The sequence below is a fragment of the Mercenaria mercenaria genome, chromosome 10 (assembly GCF_021730395.1).
Source record: "Mercenaria mercenaria strain notata chromosome 10, MADL_Memer_1, whole genome shotgun sequence".
In the NCBI taxonomy this organism is placed as follows: Eukaryota; Metazoa; Mollusca; class Bivalvia; order Venerida; family Veneridae; genus Mercenaria; species Mercenaria mercenaria.
Window position 1 is genome coordinate 37,223,203 of NC_069370.1, and position 18,389 is coordinate 37,241,591.

The window sequence follows — 18,389 nt, forward strand, 5'->3', positions numbered from 1 at the left end:
TGAGGTGTATGTATAGTGATAAACTGAAATTGAAGCCTTTTTGGTATTGCATAGTTTAAAAGTACGACCGGCTTCATCATGTTCGTCAATCTAAGATATAGGGATGTACTTCATAGTCAATTTAATAAGACAAGCAGACATGGCGATGGTATTTAGGATTTGTGAAAACTTGTACACCGAAATTCCATATTTTTCCATTTTACAAGCCAAAGACAGTAATAACACCATTCGGAAGATGAAGAAACCCATTTCATCAACTTTTTGAAACCATTTCTGAATGCTAAATAATATTTACTATTTATATCTGCAGAACCTGCAATTACAAAGAAGTTATGAAACAAATTCATACTTTATGTTATTGCGATGATGCAGATGGCAGTTCTTTTAATATGCGATGTCATTATTCATAATATTGTTGCCTGACGATGACGCCATTATTAACATTCTCCTGAAGATCCATGTTACTGGTAAAACTGCTTAGGGTTTTAAGTCGTAATTTTACACTTTGAAACTATGTAATACTAAACAGGCATAATATAAACTAAATCTCATAATTCAAGAATATGTTGTTTTATATTAGTTATTACATATAATGTATACCCGAACGGTTAGCACAGTAGGTGTTATGAAAAGAGACATCGAAAGTTCAGTCACCGGGTGAGGCGAATGTTTTGCAAGATTATTTGACAGCAGAAAACACTTAATTTGTGCGATTGTGATTAATTTCAAACGGTCACTAAGATTTGCAAAATGAGTGAAAAATGCAACGACTATTTATAATAAACTTTTTATTTGTTTGTTTTATGTTTAAGGCCGTTTTTCAACAATATTTCCGTTATGTAACTGCAGGCAGTTAACCTAATCAGTGTTGTAGAATTCTGTACCAGTACAAGCCTATTCTCCGCAAATAACTGCCAACTTCCCAACATGAATCCGAGGTGGAGAACGAATGATTTCAGACATAATGTCTTTTAGGAAATCGACACGGAGAACATACGCATCGCCTGGGGATTGAACTCACGACTCCAAGATCCGTAGAGTAGATCCGTAGAGTGCTCTCTCTCTCTCTCTCTCTCTCTCTCTCTCTCTACTGAGCTAAGTGGGCAGGCTTATATTATTACAGTTTCAGTGACACCAAATTATATATGAACGTTATGTTTTATATATTCTTATTTATTTGCCTTTAAACACAATTCAGGTATTATGACAGCTTCCGCATACACTCGAGTTATTAGTAATCTGGTAGTTGCAACAAAACTAAATGGAATTGAAGCAACTAGAGCGACAAGCCTTACTCTACAAGACAACATAGTAATCGGATCAGAAAAAATTGGTTATCACATACCGGCTGAAAATTGTGCTGAAACGAGATACAAAAATAATCAAATGTACAGTAACGTCATTGGAGTCTTTCTGCGCGATCATGCACATTCACACATCTGCATTAAAATCAACGGTTTTACAAGCTGGAAGAGTGCTGACATTGGAATATTTTATATTGGGCACGCTGATGTAATCTTTGAACATAATATACTGATTGAGAACCAAATCGGTCTTGGTGTTTCAATCAACTCATTTAAACCTGCCGATGAACGGTGTTCTGTAACTATACGAAATTCAACATTTATTGGACAGACGTCGTCGTTTGATTGTATAAATGATAGAATTACACCCGATATGAGAAACCCTATTTCATCACGTACATTTAGTCCTGGACTATTAAATTCAAATGGAATGTTTGGAATGGTTTTTCCGCAATTCAGGTCAATTGGTGCAAATACAAGAATGATCGACGTTACATTTTCAAAATATAGCATGACAGGTTGTAAGAACAACTTTGCTATAACAACAAATATAGAAAACATTAACGTTCATGCTCCAATCAATTCTGAAGAAATCACAGTTTATGATGTTGAACATACTAACAAAATTATACTTCAAAGAGCAGACGAGTAAGTTATTTTGGTCAAATCATTACGAGTATAATAGAACGCTTTATTTTTTGATGGGCTTAATGCTTAGGAAACGGTCACAGTGTCAGTTCAAATTTGAAGTTTAAAATGTTAAAAGTGACACATTTTGTTGTCTCATACTTTTCAAGATTTTTTAACCGAAAAGAGAGTCGACATCATAAAGCCCTATGTAAAATCTTTATGACACCGACTATACTGATCTTATTAGAGTTAATTCTAACTAGAAATATGTTTGTTCTTTTGTTGCAAGATATTGTTAGTTGACGGTTTCAAAAATAGAAGACTAATGTGATTGTTTTCACGGCTATTTCACGTATGGTCATCTTTAGTATATTTTGATTAGTTCATTTCTGGCGTAAATTTTTCATTTTCAGCGAGACAGGAAATCATTGTATCAGATTGAACTGCGATGTTTTCAAGTATGTTGTCTTTAGAGATTTAGATGGCTCGTTCCTCGGACACATTGGATCCGTAGTTCCTGAATCTGAGTATGTTAATCACTATGTAGAACTTTTCATCAGTAATGACATAATTTGTTTTGACATTAATATTTTGTGTACCATTGCCCTTATTCGGACTTTTTTGTGAAATGATTGGTATTCTTACACACCGCACCAACCACGTGTAATTGATACTTTTAGAATATAAAATTGTTTAAGTTGTAGAAGTATTACTTAGACATAATACTCTTATGACTTCAGCCCGCCCGCTTAGCTCAGTAGGGAGAGCGTAGGTCTTCGGATTGCGGGGTCGAGAGTTCGATTCTCGGGCTGAGCGTATGTTCTCCGTGACGAATTGATGAAAGACATTGTGTCTGCAATCATTCGTCATCCACCTCTGATTTATGTTGGGAGGTTGGCAGTTACTAGCGGAGAACAGGTGTGTAATGGTACAGAATCCAGGAACACTTGGTAGTTTAACTGCCCGCCGTTACGTAAATAAATACTGTTGAAAATGGCGTAAAACCCATGGCCAAAACAAACAAAACTCTTACGACTATTAGCCGCAACAAATTAACGAGCATAGTATTTTATGACGCAAAATACCAACTTCCTGCGACTGGATTCGAATCCGGTCGCTCGGATGCTACTCCAATGCTCTAACCTCTGAGCCAAAGAGTCGACACCCAATAATTAATCTTATCTCTTTGGTTTCAAGGAAATATTTTATCGATAATGTCGACATGCTTTCGTATGTAATTAAATGAAATGTAAAAGCTGCCGATTTTAAATTTTGACTACCACCAGGTATGGAAGAATTGACGAATGTAGAATCCCAAGGGAAATGATGACCATGCCAAACGGGACAATGATTCCTTTCCAACAACTTGTTCGTGAAAAAGGTATTTCAACTGTTCTATAATATTCTTTCTATTATTTAGATATTTTTCTATAATCAATTCGTTTTCTTTTTTCCCTTACGAAACTGCGGCTTTTGTATAATAACTGAGCCTGTTCATGGACAGTAGTGAAAATGCATGTTACCGTCCACACCCTTTTAGCCCAGGGTTGAACAGAACTCGACATTTACACATGATACAAGTAAAAAACAATTTAGAGACAGCCGCAGACGTATTCATACTGCGGTGCACATTGAACCTTCAATGATACACTAGCATGTAATTCCATGAAAAGCGATGTATGGCCGCCAGTTAAAATAATGGGTTTGCCTTAAACGAAAAAACATTGGGCAGAACTAAATTAACTGGAATTTAGAAAGGGGATCTGAGGTTAACGAGTATGCATATCACAGAAACTGCCAAAAGACAAAATTAAAAAGCAGGCACCATATCCAAAGGGTGATTATACAATACCCAAAGCTATGAAGGCGGGAGTATTGGAACCACTCAGGCCAAATTGTTCAAGTTGAGAAACTAAACAGTACCAATAACACGACATTAAAGTATTGCTGAATGAGAAGATCGAAATATACTGACGTAATAAAAACGGTAATTGTAAAATTTGACATAACACCTTCTAAGGAACAGACATCAATAAAACGTACATGAATAAAAAGCTTTTACTTGTGCACAAATTTTCTTAGTTGGATCATTTCCTATACAATGGTCATAGTTTTAACCAGAACTTCGGAAAGAATTGTTTTTGAAATTATTGGTGCAGACAGTCAAAATATTGGAATTCTAAGGATTAATTCTTTATTTTGGGAGTTTAAGCATGATATAGCTTTTTTAAAATTACGAGCAAAGTAATAAAGTGCAAAGTTCGTCATTCTACCTGCAGGTGATTTTGCAAATGTTATACTAGTACATGATTAAAACTCAGAAACACAGTAATCATTCCTATAAGAGTAAAAAGTGAATTGATTAATAGAACATTATAATAATTCTGATGAGCAATATAGACATTCATAGTTTTAAGAAAGATAGTTTCAAACTCTGATGTCCTGAGTGTGCAATGTTCATAACTTTGCTGATGATAAAAACCTTAAAATGCTAAAATCCATATTTCACTTTTCTTTGAATATTTTGGTGGCTAGATTTTGCTTGAATGATTCGTCACATGTGTTCGCGACTTCACATAAAGTCCTGTAATGATGATTATTGTAAAATTCCATTTCATAAAACGGTATCTATCTGTTTCCTTTAAATGACTGAGTAAAAAGAATGATATCTCTAATTCATGGATTCAGTTCATGAAACCTAACACTAGTTTCAGTATCATAGTGCAGTATTTTTATTAAAATAATATAACTTATTCATTGATTCATTTCACGAAATCTACCACAAGTTTCAGTATCATAGTGCAGTACTTTTGAATAAATTAGTATAACTTATTCATGGATTCATTTCACGAAATCTACCACTAGTTTCAGTATAAAAGTGCAGTACCTTTTATTGAAATAGTAAAAATAATTCATAGGTTCATTTCATGAGATATATCACCAAGTTCATTATAATAGTGCAGTACTTTTCATCGAAATAGTAAAAACAAAATCAAAGGTTCATTTCTTGAGATATGCCACTAGCATCATCATTATAGTACAGTACTTTTAATTACCATAGGGATCATCCGTAATGATAATTGCATACAACAGAAGACCTGGCAAGCCTACGAGTGTTTTAGTGATCTGAACTATAAATTCATCAGCTTGAAAAGCATAGATCAAGACTCGGGGTATCGTCAGATTTCTCCAGTTGCCATGATTAGCGATGGCTTTCTTGACTTAATAGACGTACCACAAGATCATATAAGGTGTAAATTTTACACTTGCCAGCAGCGAAAATCTTCGTTTATGGCGATGGTTGCCATGGGTATATTGTTTAATTTATCTTGTTTTAACAGGTAACAGAAATATATCTTTTGATAACAATGTACTAGTATATACATGTACTTCAGTTACGTTTCTATCTTATGATTTTTGTTCTGTCTTCAATTCTAATAGTCATACCTCCGATTTTTCACAGACATGAATAAACTCTGATAGTATCTTGAATAAATGGATTTGTTGACTTATCAATGAGTTCGTATGATTTACAAACAACTGTACGTTTAAAGTAAAACTTGCAGAAAAACGACATATATTAAAACAAATTTAACTATTTCAGACAAGGCTTACCTGGTGCATTTCACAGGAACAACACCAAGGCATATGCGATACAGACTTTTTAATGCAAATGGTGACGAGGGATTCAAACTGACTGTTTGGTATTCAAGACCAAATAGGCTAGATGTTTTTGTTGACGACAAGTTTGTGATTGCAACTAATGCTAAAATTGATCTGTTTGGCAGATATATCATTAGCATGCCAAAAGGTAAATTGTAAGGTTTTACAAATATTTTCATCTATAGTAGAATGTGCCTTAGTTGACTTTCTAGTTTTCCGTTTCAACATTGTGTTTAATATACAATTTAGCATACAATGTTAATATACAATTTAGCATATTCCCGATTTAATGTATATTTACATATTTTGATATTTCCTCTACTTTTCACGTTTATTAACGTTTATTTTTAAGAAACCATTATCTCATGTCTGCCAGACCTTTTTCGTAGATTGTTATATTCAGTCAACAAGTATCGAACTGCTTACTATTCATCATATTTTCATATTAAAGTTCTTTAAAGCGGTATAAAATTTTGGGGGATTTTAACCTACAAGTCGATATTAACGTTAAAGTGACGTCAGAGAGACAGATATGATGTTGAGTTTTGAATAAAAAGTTCCCATTAATTTGGTCGTGGGTCATACCAAACGTGATAATTCGACAAAAAAGAACATATTGTAAAAATCTTCATAACGAAAACTTCAATGCAATTCTATCTATACTTTCTTTTTTTGTTAAAAAAAAAACAATGGGTTATCCCAGCTGTATTTATTTTCATTTACAGTGTTTCTTTGGTTGGATTTTTTTAGCCTCCAAATAATATTTATTTGGGGTGCTTAGAATTGCCCTTGTACGTCCGTATGTCTGTCTGTCCGTCCGAATTTGTGTGATTCATATGTCAATAGAGTTTGACCTAGAGCCATAAACCTCATGATTGTGTGATAAATCACAAGACTGTAATTCTGCTTGTAAAGTTGTGCACCTGGTGTTGTTATTGGGATTTCACACAGACAGAACAGTTATGCCCATTGGCTTTTAATTCATCTATTAAAGAGGATGTAGTTAATTTCTAAAACAATTTAATTTTGAAGGCATAAACGAATTGGAGGATCATATCAAGATTCATAAAAAGATGTAACAAGCTTGAGACATTGTTACATGTATTCAGTTTTGTTATAATTGTTTTAGAGTGAAATCTATTTATTTACATTTTTCAAAGAATTCCCTTTAATATGTAGGAAATGAGTATGAACCGCGGATCACTGATACAGCGGGCACGAATTATTTCGATAGAAACCGTGGCGAAATCACAATCATCATCAGAGGACATGCTAGAATCGACGTGAGGACGCAGAATACAATTATTGTCTCATTCGGTATACCTGCATTACCTGTGGAAGAATTCTATGGCGAGAATATCGTTGAAAATCTGGCAGCATTCATTGACAAACCATTGACAAAGGTCAGAATAGCAAGGATTGTCAGTGAACTAACAGGAACACGTCGGAAAAGGTTCGATTCCAATATGATAATGGAGATTGAAATAGGAGATGAGCCTGTTACAGGTAATTTTCTAGTTAGTTTTTTCTGTTGTATAGTAATAGAACTGTTTAGTTTGTTGTTGATTCTGTGTATTTATTTATTATGTATTTGTTTTAAAGACAATTAAATTGATAAAAATAAAGACACGCCTAATGTTAATGAGGAAAAGTAGCTTAGTAGCCGAGAAAGTAACCGTTTTTTACAAGAATAAGTTCCCTGTAATCACTTACAAATATAATGCAGATAGTTTTAAGAGAACAATTCAGACAAAGAAATTACTGATGACTTGTAAATTATGACGACAGTTTAGCAATGACACAGATAGCGTTTACTGAGTAGAAAGCATATGAGAAACAAATCATTGCAGAATGTTTTAGATAAGCTACACTTTGATATAATGCAGTTCTGAATATTTCAAATAGTTTACATCTTTGTCTCTGATTCTGTTACCAGGACGGACAGTTCAAAACGTATTCACAGATACTAATGTTTAAGGTTATAATGATCTTTTTTAGATATAAATTCAACCTTATCAGACACAGTTGAATTCTCAGAACTTGTCCTAATCGCGTCAAGCATTGTCAGTGAATGTCAGCTTGGAAATTTATCCCATGCACTGAACACCACAATCACCTGTGAGACAGTCGGCTTGCAGACTGATGAACTGGGTACCGGTTATATAATTTACAATACAGTCACGCCAGATTATTTGTTTTTCTACGAAGAACCCGAGGCAGATTATGAAGATGCATTACTAAAAACACAGCCAAAAATTAGGGCCGCCGATATAAATGTAAGAACTGCAGAAATTTGTTAATATTTGACAAATACATTGGGTTACTTATTAAAAGATAAAAAATGTCAAGACAGCTAAGAGTTAGATCCATGTTTCGGAGAAGAAAGTTCGAACATCATCAAATCATAGAAAGAAAGCATTGTTTTACATGAAAATATTCTACAAAACCATTGTCAATTTACTCGAATATGTATTGAATTCCAGAAAGGGACCGCATGAAGTGGCCACAATTCTGGATAGTTCAGCGCCTTTAAAAACTCACCATTTTTAGAAAGCTGTTACATGTCTTCGTTTTGATACATTTGCAACAACGTTCCAGTGTTTAAACTTAACATAACTAAGTAAAACATCATTTTTGACAAGTGTTTACATTTATTTCTTTACAAATGGCATTCTTTTTTAAAGGGGGACAACTCCTTTAGAATAGTTTAAGTATCCAACTCTATGGAACAGAAAGATAAAACATGTATTGGACAGATAAGTTGTTTGTCAAAGTGCTGTTCGTTTACTAAAACTTTCTGTTGTTTTGTGATATACTGCTAAACCTTAATATAGCTCGAAGGCAGCACATTCAAAGAGTGCAAGACTACAAATCAAAAGGTCGCGAGCATGACCTCATTGCTAGACAATTTGATTATTTGACAAAAGTCAATACGAATCAAGTGATTCATTCACCCTGAGTCTTGTAGGGAAGTCGTCATAATTTAAGGAGACGTTAGCACGGCTCCGGACTCCAGAAACTCTAGCCAAATGAACTAACCAATGTGACAGTATAATTGATATTGAATACAAGTCAAACAAGCAACTCAACATGTTTATTTAAGATATATTGCAACATACCCACATAAGTGTTCATATTGTAATGGAAATGATATAACGTTCTCTATATATTTTGTGTTCAAGTATTAACGTTGCTAAATATAAGTGAAGCAAATAGTCTGTTTTTTATGTTTTTGAATTATGTTACAGCACAATGTTGTACCTGACCTTGGAACGATAGAATATCCCTGGCAGATGACGGCTAGCTTGAGAGGTGACGGCACGGGACACAATGTGGCAAAACTCACCGGAAACCTCTCGATCAATTCATCTGATGGATGGTTTAACTATACCGACCTCGTAATTTCTCCGTTAGGATCAAATTTCAGTTTGGACTTCAATGTAACTTATCCAGAGAATGCCAAGCATTTTAGTCTAACATCTAGACCATTCGATGTTTCTCGTCGGCCGCTTAAGATAAATGTACGCAACGTAACTACAGGAAGTGTATTTACTGGTGATATATATGGAGTTACGCTTGAACTTTGTGATCAGCGTACAGATGAGATCATTACAAACATTACATGGAGAGTGAGTTAATTACATATTTAATTGTTTGTTTGAAATGTATACCTGTCTCAAATTTTTTTACAGACGCAAACATGTAAACACAAGGATTGAATGCGTGCGTTATAAAGCATTTCGGTGATTTGTTAATCTTCAATTTCAATTTAACCGAGTCTAAAAAAAAAGATATCGTTCGAAACCAATTGAACCACGTCTTGCATACCATTATCATTTGTTAAATGAAGAGTAAATATTTGATGTTGTCAGTACGAAACTTATAAGTCAGTTACAAGAGTCAACAACCGTCAGCGCGCAGTAGTTATTATTAATATGTTACATACACAAATAAACCTCTTCTACATATAAAATCACTTGCACATTGTTTTAAATCTGAATTTGACATCGAATACTGTTTTGACTTTTCTGTTGCAGCAACATAGTTGGTCAGCTGAAGTTGGCATGCTCGCTAGTTCGTCTTATTCAAATGTAACTGGTACATTCAACACGTCCTTTGATCCAGAGACCGGCCTGGCAATCTTTCCAAATCTGTCTTTCTCAGGGTGTGGTATATATTACCTGAAATTTATCGTTGTCTCTGATCCACCAGAATACAATCTGACTCTAAACCACAGAGTGACGATATTAAGTCTAGAGCATGATAATACGACCATAGAAGAAATATGTAAAGTGAAGGTAAAGTGCACATGTTTGCTTTTAGAGGTATTGATTTACAAATCACATGTCACCTTAATTTTACAACAGCAATGATGTCTATATCAAGCGGAGTATGTGGAATATGATGTAAGCTGCGTTCTGCTAACCTAGCTGTTGTTGTATGATGTATATACTTAATCAGACATACAGCAGGAAATACTTTAAGAAAAAAGAAAAAGAAACTTCAGTTAATGAGTATTTAAATTTTGTCTGTCGCCAAAAAGCAAGTAAGAACCATCTGATTGAACAGGATATCCAACCTGACAGTTTTAATTCCCGTGCAAGTAGGTCATATGTATCCGAAAATGGAAATTAATTTAAGTACATAATTATATCTCTGTAAAAGCATACATATTTTTGTTAACCACGCAAATTAATATTTAATTCAGATAGTAGATAGAGGATGTATATTTCAATTGATCTTCATGAATTTTTGTCAGAATGATTACCTTGATAAAATCTAGGCCAAGTTCGAAGATGGTTTATCTGGGTTCAAAAACTAGGTCACTAGGTCAAATCAAGGAAAAATTTGTGTGTGCGATAGGGGCTGTATTTTTCAACAGATCTTCATGAAATTTTGTCAGAATGATTGCCTTGATAAAATCTAGGAAAAGTTCGAAAATAGGTTATCTGAGGTCAAAAACTAGGTCACAAGGTCAAATCAAAGAAAAAGCTTGTGTATGCAATAGAGGCTGCATTTTTTCAATTGAACTTCATGAAATTTGGTCGGAATGATTGTCTTGATGAAATCTAGGTCAAGTTTGAATATGGGTCATCTGAGGTTAAAAACTAGATCACTAGGTCAAATTATAGAAAAATCTTGTGTATGCTATAGAGACTTTTCTTTTCAATTGATTTTCATGAAATTTGGTCAGAATGATTGCTTTGATGAAATCTAGGTCAAGTTTGAATATGGGTTATCGCGGGTCAAAATCGAGGTCGCTAGGTCAAATGAAAGGAAAACCTTGTGTATGCGATAGAGGCTGTATTTTTTAATTAAAGTTCATAAAATTTGACCTTGATAAAATCTAGGTTAAGTTTGAATATGTGTCATCTGGGGTCAAAAACTAGGTCACATCAAAGAAAAGCCTAGTGTATGCGATAAAGACTGTATTTTTCAATTGATCTTCATAAAATTTGGTCGGAAAGTTTGCCTTGACAAACTCTAGGTTAGGTTTGAATATGGGTTATCTGGGGCAAAAAGTTAGGTCACTAGGTCAAATCAAAGTAAACCCTTGTGCATGTGATTGAGGCTGTATTTATTGATCTTCATAAAATTTAGTCAGAATGATTGCATTGATGAAATCTAGGTCGAGTTTGAAGATGGGTCATCTGAGGTCTAAAACTAGGTCACTAGGTCATATCAAAGAAAAACCTTGTGTATGCGATAGACTGTATTTTTCAATTGGTCTTCATGAACTTTCGTCAGGATGATTGCCTTGATGAAATCTAGGTCGAGTTTGAATACGGGTCATCTGGGGTCAAAAGATAGGTCACTAGGCCAAATGAAAGAAAAACCTTGTGTATGCAATAGAGAATGTATTTTTCGATTGATCTTCATGAAATTTGGTTGGAATGATTGCCTTGACAAAATCTAGGTCAAGTTTGAATATGGGTAATCTGAGGTCAAAAACTAGGTCACTTGGTCATATCTAAGGAAATACTTGTTTAAACTCAATAGACCACATTTTAAGTCCAATCTTGATGAAAATTTGCCAGAATAATTGTTTCCGGGAAATCGTTAGGTCAAACATGTTAACACTGTTATGGTGTGTTTCTCAGGTGAGCTACCTAGGGCCATCTTGGCCCTCTTGTTTATATTTTATGACCACAAAGTAACAGAAAACTTACAATAACATTTTAAATAATTAAAAAAATGCTTCTATTGCTTTATTAATATTTCAGATACTTCTTTGTTACCAAGTGCAGATAATGCTCAATACGATGTGCTAGATGGATTTTTTATATATTTAACTATTCTTCGCCCAACATTTACCAAAATCATCATTTCGTAAAACAATCTTATGATATGCAGAAAAGACTTACATGTATCAGCTTGCGGCATTGTTTTACCTTGAGCTTGCTTACCAATTTATATGAGTGGTTAGAACACACTATTGTGATAATGTTCTTACTAAGGTGCAAGGAGATATACTTGAAGTAACTTGTCCGCCTCCATTGTCTTATTTGGAGGGTTTTTTAATTTCCAGTGGAGAACAAATGAGCACAGCAAGTTCACTCCTGAATTCAGTTGACTGCCTTTCCATATCTTAGGTATTGCTCATAAACTGTTTTAAATCACATCTTCAAAGCATATAGTTATCAGCCAACCTTTGATTAGAATCAATATTGAAAATATATGATTCAGTAGTATTTGTTATTGCTTTGAATCTCCCTCTATTTCTATCGAGTGTTTATTTCAACTTGATAATTTATCCAGAGGTAATGTCAGGAACTGAGCTTACCACTCGAAGTTGTTAGCATGAGGTACAATAATGTAAGTATAAATGCATGCATGATAGACATGCACACAAAGTTACTTAGTCAAAGTAACGCATACAGAAAACATTACTTTTGTTGACTTCCATGTTTGTTTGTAGCCAGGGCTGTATTAACTAGAGCATTTTTATAACGAAAGGTGTGATTACTGCTGGGAATATTATTTGCAATTACGTTGAGCATTAAGTATTAGCATTACCAATAACTATACTATATTTACAAATCTATTGAAATGTTAAGAACACTATCACATCAAGCAATTGTCCATTAAAGTGGAAAATAATGTATCCATTGATCTATCAAACAAACAATAAAAAAGTTGTATTCGGTATGCAGTCTGTTTTGCAGTTACGAAGATTTTGCCGGAAGAATGTTAATCATAATCAAGTTGAGTGATACATATAAGTTCTTTTTATCATACAGTTGTGTTTTTGCAGGAAAATATATCAACTGTGTTACTCAATTTATATCATATTATCGTTTTTAGGTCAAACTGGACGAAGACTTTAAACATGTGTTGCCAACCATTGACAAACAAAATGAGTTTGAGCAAAAGATTTTGACCGAATATGCCAACACCTGGACAGATGTACAGTTACTTAATGGGTCTTTTAATGAAGGTGCATTGTCTTATTAGTCTTATACTCACAGATTTGTATCGTCAATATAATTGAGATAATCGACATTTATACAGACAGATAAATTTATCCAAACAATGTGAACTTTTCTTTAGAAAGGCATCTTTAAATAGCAAAAATAGAGTCAAAAAGTGTTGAACTCAACAGCAATGAAATTGTTTTTACCTTATATCATTTCAGGGAGTATTGTAGTCACATTTGAATTTGGTGGTTCAAGGTCAGCTATCTACTCCACACTGTATGGTATTTGCAGTGAATTAGCAAATGGCACACTCTACAACTTCGACAACAAAACCTTTAAGCTTGCGCCTTACATGACTGTTAACAACTCAGCATTCTATGGCGTCAAATGTGGGGAAATCGTAAGAAAATTTGTACACCTTTAGAAATAGAGCGGAAGGAATTATTTCAGAAATATTCCGATAGTGTTATGAAAAATAATGCATATTTCCTTAGTTCACAAGCATAGGTAAAAAATTGTTATTCTTGCCAAACATTGCATGCATAAATTGCTTTATGTACAGCCGTTATGCAACGATCAAGTGCCTAAGAACGAAATGCAACCTTCTTGCTAACGGCCATGCAGAAATATCTATTACGCTAGTAAAATTTGTCAACCAGTTAAAGGTAGTTCTGTTATGATAAACCGGAAGAATGGAGTAACATCATTTATCCGGAAAATGTGGAGTAAAACCTGAGCTAGGCTTACGGAAATGAAAACCATTTTATGAATTAATGACAACCTGTGGGTAGATCATTTCAGACAGCAACGTTAATATCTTCCTAGAGATAATATATGATATCAAAAAGTGTGTCAAGTTAAATCATTTCAAATACTGTCTCAAAATCAGTTTGAACTGTGCGGATCCCTTTAACCATTAGCAAATATCTTAAAAACTAGCATACGCACCTATACATTTTATTTCACCATATTATAGACCATGTATTAGTTTATAATTGTGGAAACATTTATTTGATTAAACCTATACTGTAGAAAAAATCTAATTGCGAAACTGTCATCGAAATTGTGATTTCACCATAATATATGGTCATTGTTTTCAATTTATTCTAGCAAAAAAGTCAAGCACACAGCCGTATTTTTTTTTTTTTTTTTTTTTTTTTTTTTTTGCTAAATTTTCTAAGAATAATATGAATCGGGGTTTAATCAAAGTCTAAATTGTACAAGAAGAATGTTTGATTCGAACATATAGAACTATTACTTTTACCTTAAAGCCCCTTTAATTGTCCATTTTCTTGAGATTAAGCTGCATTTCTCTTTGTCCTTAAAAAAATTTGTTGTAGCATGTAAAATTCAAATGGGCAAACGATTTTTATAGCATTCATATTCATTTGTTCATTCAAAGATACAAACAACACATGATTTCTTTTGATATATATTAGATACTGAGATATACAAAGCTATTGGAAACTTATAATTTCTATCTTTTTTCAGCCTAAAGACAGGAATGATTGGGATAAGAGGGGAACAATACATGATATAGTCCTTATCACAGCAGCTGTTGCAACAGTATGTCTAATAGCAGGTCTTTTCGCTATTTGTCCTATCTGGAGAAATTGTTTCATGCTAAAGACACGTACACAAGGTATTTATACTATTTCTGTATTATAAAAGTAAACACGAAATTTTATTCAGCAAGTACCAGGCTGCAAACTTAAATGGTTTTGTCTCGGCTTGTGACTGTTTAAAACACCTATATATGAACCTTAAAAGACAATATGAAAAGTAAAAACCAGTTCAGAAAGAGAGTCAAACTTTTTATATCTACAAACGTATATTAAGCGAGGAGAAATCTATGATTGTATATTTAAAACACACCAATGTAATTGACACCTTAGGAATCTTAAAGACAATTGAAAATTCAAACAGTTCATAAAGATCTAATATATAATGGAAAGAGTGAGAAACATAAATTATCTTAATTAATAGATGCCGAAAAATATTTCATCACAGGTAAGTTAAAGTTAATATGCTGATGAGTGACATTGTCTTAAACTTCAGTCCGACCGCAGTACAGCGACAATGGCCAAGATATGTCTGTTGAAGACGTTAATGATGAGAAAGACGAATTACAGAGAATTGAACGTAGAATTCTGCAGACTCCTGCAGCTACCGCCTTTGATCCTAAAAAACTGAGACATAACTTTTCTCACTGGTCTGAACCATTCCATCGCCCCACATATACAACAGGGAATGAACTATAAACAAGTATTAAACTGCTGACTTTCAGCACTGTACATTTTCGTCAATTGCATCCGACAACACGTTATTACATGATTGCGTTAATACCACGAACTATAAAGAACATTATTTTCTTACCATTCATTACCGTTTAATGTAAATTTTACATGATACTCATGATAGCGCGTAGATTGATCTATAGTTGTTATAAACGTTGGATATTATATGTTTGATTATTTTTATTTTATTGTATTTAGAATATTTCTGAGCCGGATAGGGTGTTTTTTATCTATTTTATAAAGTGTTTTACACTATATTTATGTCTCCCCCTCCCCCACTGGGGGAGACGTATTGTTTTTGCCCTGTCCGTCCGTCCGTCATACTTCATTTCCGATCAATAACTGTAGAACCATTTAACCTAGAGCCTTCAAACTTTATAGGTTGGCAGGGTTTATGGAGTAGACGACCCCTATTGTTTTTGGGGTTATTCCATCAAAGATCAAGGGTAACAGGAGCCTGCACATGGAAAACCATTTCCGATCAATAACTTAAGGACCACTTGATCAAGAATGTTGAAACTTCATAGTATAATTGGACATGCAGAGTAGATGACTCCTATTGATTTTGGGTTCACTCTGTTAAAGGTCAAGGTCACAGTGACCTAGACATTGAAACCATTTCCGATCAATAACTTGAGGATCACTTGACCCGGGATGTTGAAACTTCATAGGATGATTTGATAAACAGAGTAAATGATTCCTATTGAATTTGGGGTCACACTATTAAAGGTCAAGGTCACAGGGGCTATTTCCATTCAGTAACTTAAGAACCATTAGACCTAGAACCTTCAAACTTCATAGGGTGATAGGACCTCATTGTTTTTGGGGTCACTACATCAAAAGTCTAGGTCACAGGGGCCATCCGTCAGTCACACTACATTTTCAACTTCTTAGGGTGATAGGGCTTACAGAGTAAATGACCCCTATTATTTTTGGGTTACTTGATTCAAAGTCAAGGTCACAGTGGCCTGAACATGGAAAACCGTTTACGATCAAAAACTTGAGATCCACCTGACCCAGAATGTTGAAATTTCATAGGATGATTGGACATGTAGCATGTAGACCTGATGACCCCTATTGATTTTGGGTCACTTGGTCAAAGGTAAAGGTCACAGGGACCAGAACATGGAAAAAGTTTTCCATCAATAAATCACTTGACCTAGAACCTTCAAACTTCATAAGCTGATATGAGATAAGAGTAGATGGCCCGTATCGTTTTCGGAGTTACTTGAGCAAAGGTTAAGGTCACAGGGGCCTGAACATGGAAAACCATTTCCGATCAATAACTTGAGAACCACTTGACTCAGAATGTCGAAACTTCATAGAATGATTGGACATGCAGAGTAGATGATTCCTATTATTTTTGGACTCACTCAATCAGAGGTAAAGGTCACAGGGGCCAGAACATGGAAACCCGTTTCCAATTCATAACTAGAACCACTAGGCCAAGAATGTTGAATCTTAGTGGGATGATTGGACATGCCAAGTAGATAATCCCTATTGCAATGTTAATTTATCTTTCATTGTGTACCGGTCACGTTTCTTCAATATTTCCTATCTTAAAGAAATAACGCATAGTTTATTCTTTTTCAGCGTTGCAGAAAAAAACTTGGTTGAACTTCCCTAGTGAAGTTCCGGTCTAGATTATAAAACTGTTCTGATTGGTTGATGTAAAAAAGTATGTCAGTCGATTTTACTACACGTGTATGCTAAAATGTGTATATGCAGCATAACTTTGCAGTATGAGTTAAATAAAAAGTATAGATATACACAAATTATGATTTCAAATTCAAAATCATTTCTAAAATGAATTTCATTCATCATTTCGAATTTTATTGTAAAACTGTGAAAATTTTGAATTCTGTTTTTGTTTATTTTCATTTCGCCTCACATGTGCACACTGCTGTGACCTCTAGACCGGATGTTCATTAGGGGAGTTCACGCAAGTTTCTTTTTCTGTAACGCTGACGAAAGCATAAATATGTGGAGTATCTCTGCAATATGAGATATTGAGAAAATTTGTTTTGTGCACGCTGGAAGTTAAATTACCTCTTGTTCAATATGCCTAGTACCCATTTACCGAACTGCATGTTTTATGTAAGAAATGTACGATTGAAATGGGTAAGTGCACTTTCATGACCATGGTTCTTATAGAATACCTAGGAGTAGGGTATAACATGTACAGAGGCATTTTCTTTCTAGTATGGTGCCAGTGCTGTCCCCTATTGACTTTCCGATAATTACTACTATGTATTGAGGGAGACATGCGCTTTTCTACAAAAGCATCTTCTAGTTGTAATTATTTTTGTCTTTGCTAATGTTATTACAGTCATTTTTTCAGCTTATCTTTATACAGACTTCTACCCATATTTCATATTAATAATTATTCTTTTTGTTTGTTTTCAAGACGATGGTGTACATGTGGTACCCAGATAAAGAACTATTGATGTTTAGTTCTATACAGATGTTTTGGTTTATCAGATAGTAATACATTGTAAAGGAGTTGTTTGAATCTGTAGATAACTACTCGTATCGTCTGTTTTCATTAGTTCATGTGATAATTTTCTGTGTTTAACAAGTTTATGGTAATGTGTAACGGTTTATTTGTATATGTTCTATTTTATTTTGAAAGTTTATAAACTTACTCATTTTTGGAGAGTTTATTATCATCTCTTAAACAAAACTGGACATAGGGCTGATGACTCAAAAAACATATACTTCAAAAAAGGAATAAAAAAGCTTACCCATTTTCAATTGTAGAACGAGATTTACTTCTAGAGGTTTATTGTATTTTTACACCGTTTCCTGTTTAAAAACTGTAAAAGCAGATATATCTGTTTTGTTTTTATAACCCTCAGCCGCTGCACATATAAGGTCATAACGTGTTCTAAACACAAATGTCAAAATTCTTTGACATTGTTCCTGCAAATAGGCAACTTTATATAACATAGATTAAGACTAATGGGGGTATGGGGTAATCCGTATGTTTGTATGTATGCCTTGTTCACAAACTGATGATGGTTAAAGGCATTTTATTTCTTTTAGAGACCTTTATCTTCCTATAGTCATAAGCACTA

The 18,389-nt window shown here is 34.0% G+C and overlaps 1 protein-coding gene across 1 annotated transcript in view; it reads left to right on the forward strand.

Moving 5' to 3' along the window:
- Window positions 1–18,083, forward strand: part of LOC128546393 (fibrocystin-L-like) — a 41,293-nt gene extending 23,210 nt beyond the window's left edge. The window contains exons 14-26 of the mRNA XM_053516874.1: window positions 1,199–1,952; window positions 2,348–2,461; window positions 3,221–3,315; window positions 4,996–5,244; window positions 5,539–5,745; window positions 6,777–7,103; window positions 7,596–7,873; window positions 8,846–9,226; window positions 9,635–9,895; window positions 12,903–13,035; window positions 13,234–13,415; window positions 14,507–14,657; window positions 15,074–18,083. Coding sequence (XP_053372849.1) covers window positions 1,199–1,952; window positions 2,348–2,461; window positions 3,221–3,315; window positions 4,996–5,244; window positions 5,539–5,745; window positions 6,777–7,103; window positions 7,596–7,873; window positions 8,846–9,226; window positions 9,635–9,895; window positions 12,903–13,035; window positions 13,234–13,415; window positions 14,507–14,657; window positions 15,074–15,276 — 3,335 coding nt within the window. The 3' untranslated portion in view covers window positions 15,277–18,083. The remainder of the gene's footprint in view (window positions 1–1,198; window positions 1,953–2,347; window positions 2,462–3,220; window positions 3,316–4,995; window positions 5,245–5,538; window positions 5,746–6,776; window positions 7,104–7,595; window positions 7,874–8,845; window positions 9,227–9,634; window positions 9,896–12,902; window positions 13,036–13,233; window positions 13,416–14,506; window positions 14,658–15,073) is intronic.
- The last annotated feature ends 306 nt before the right edge of the window (window positions 18,084–18,389 follow it).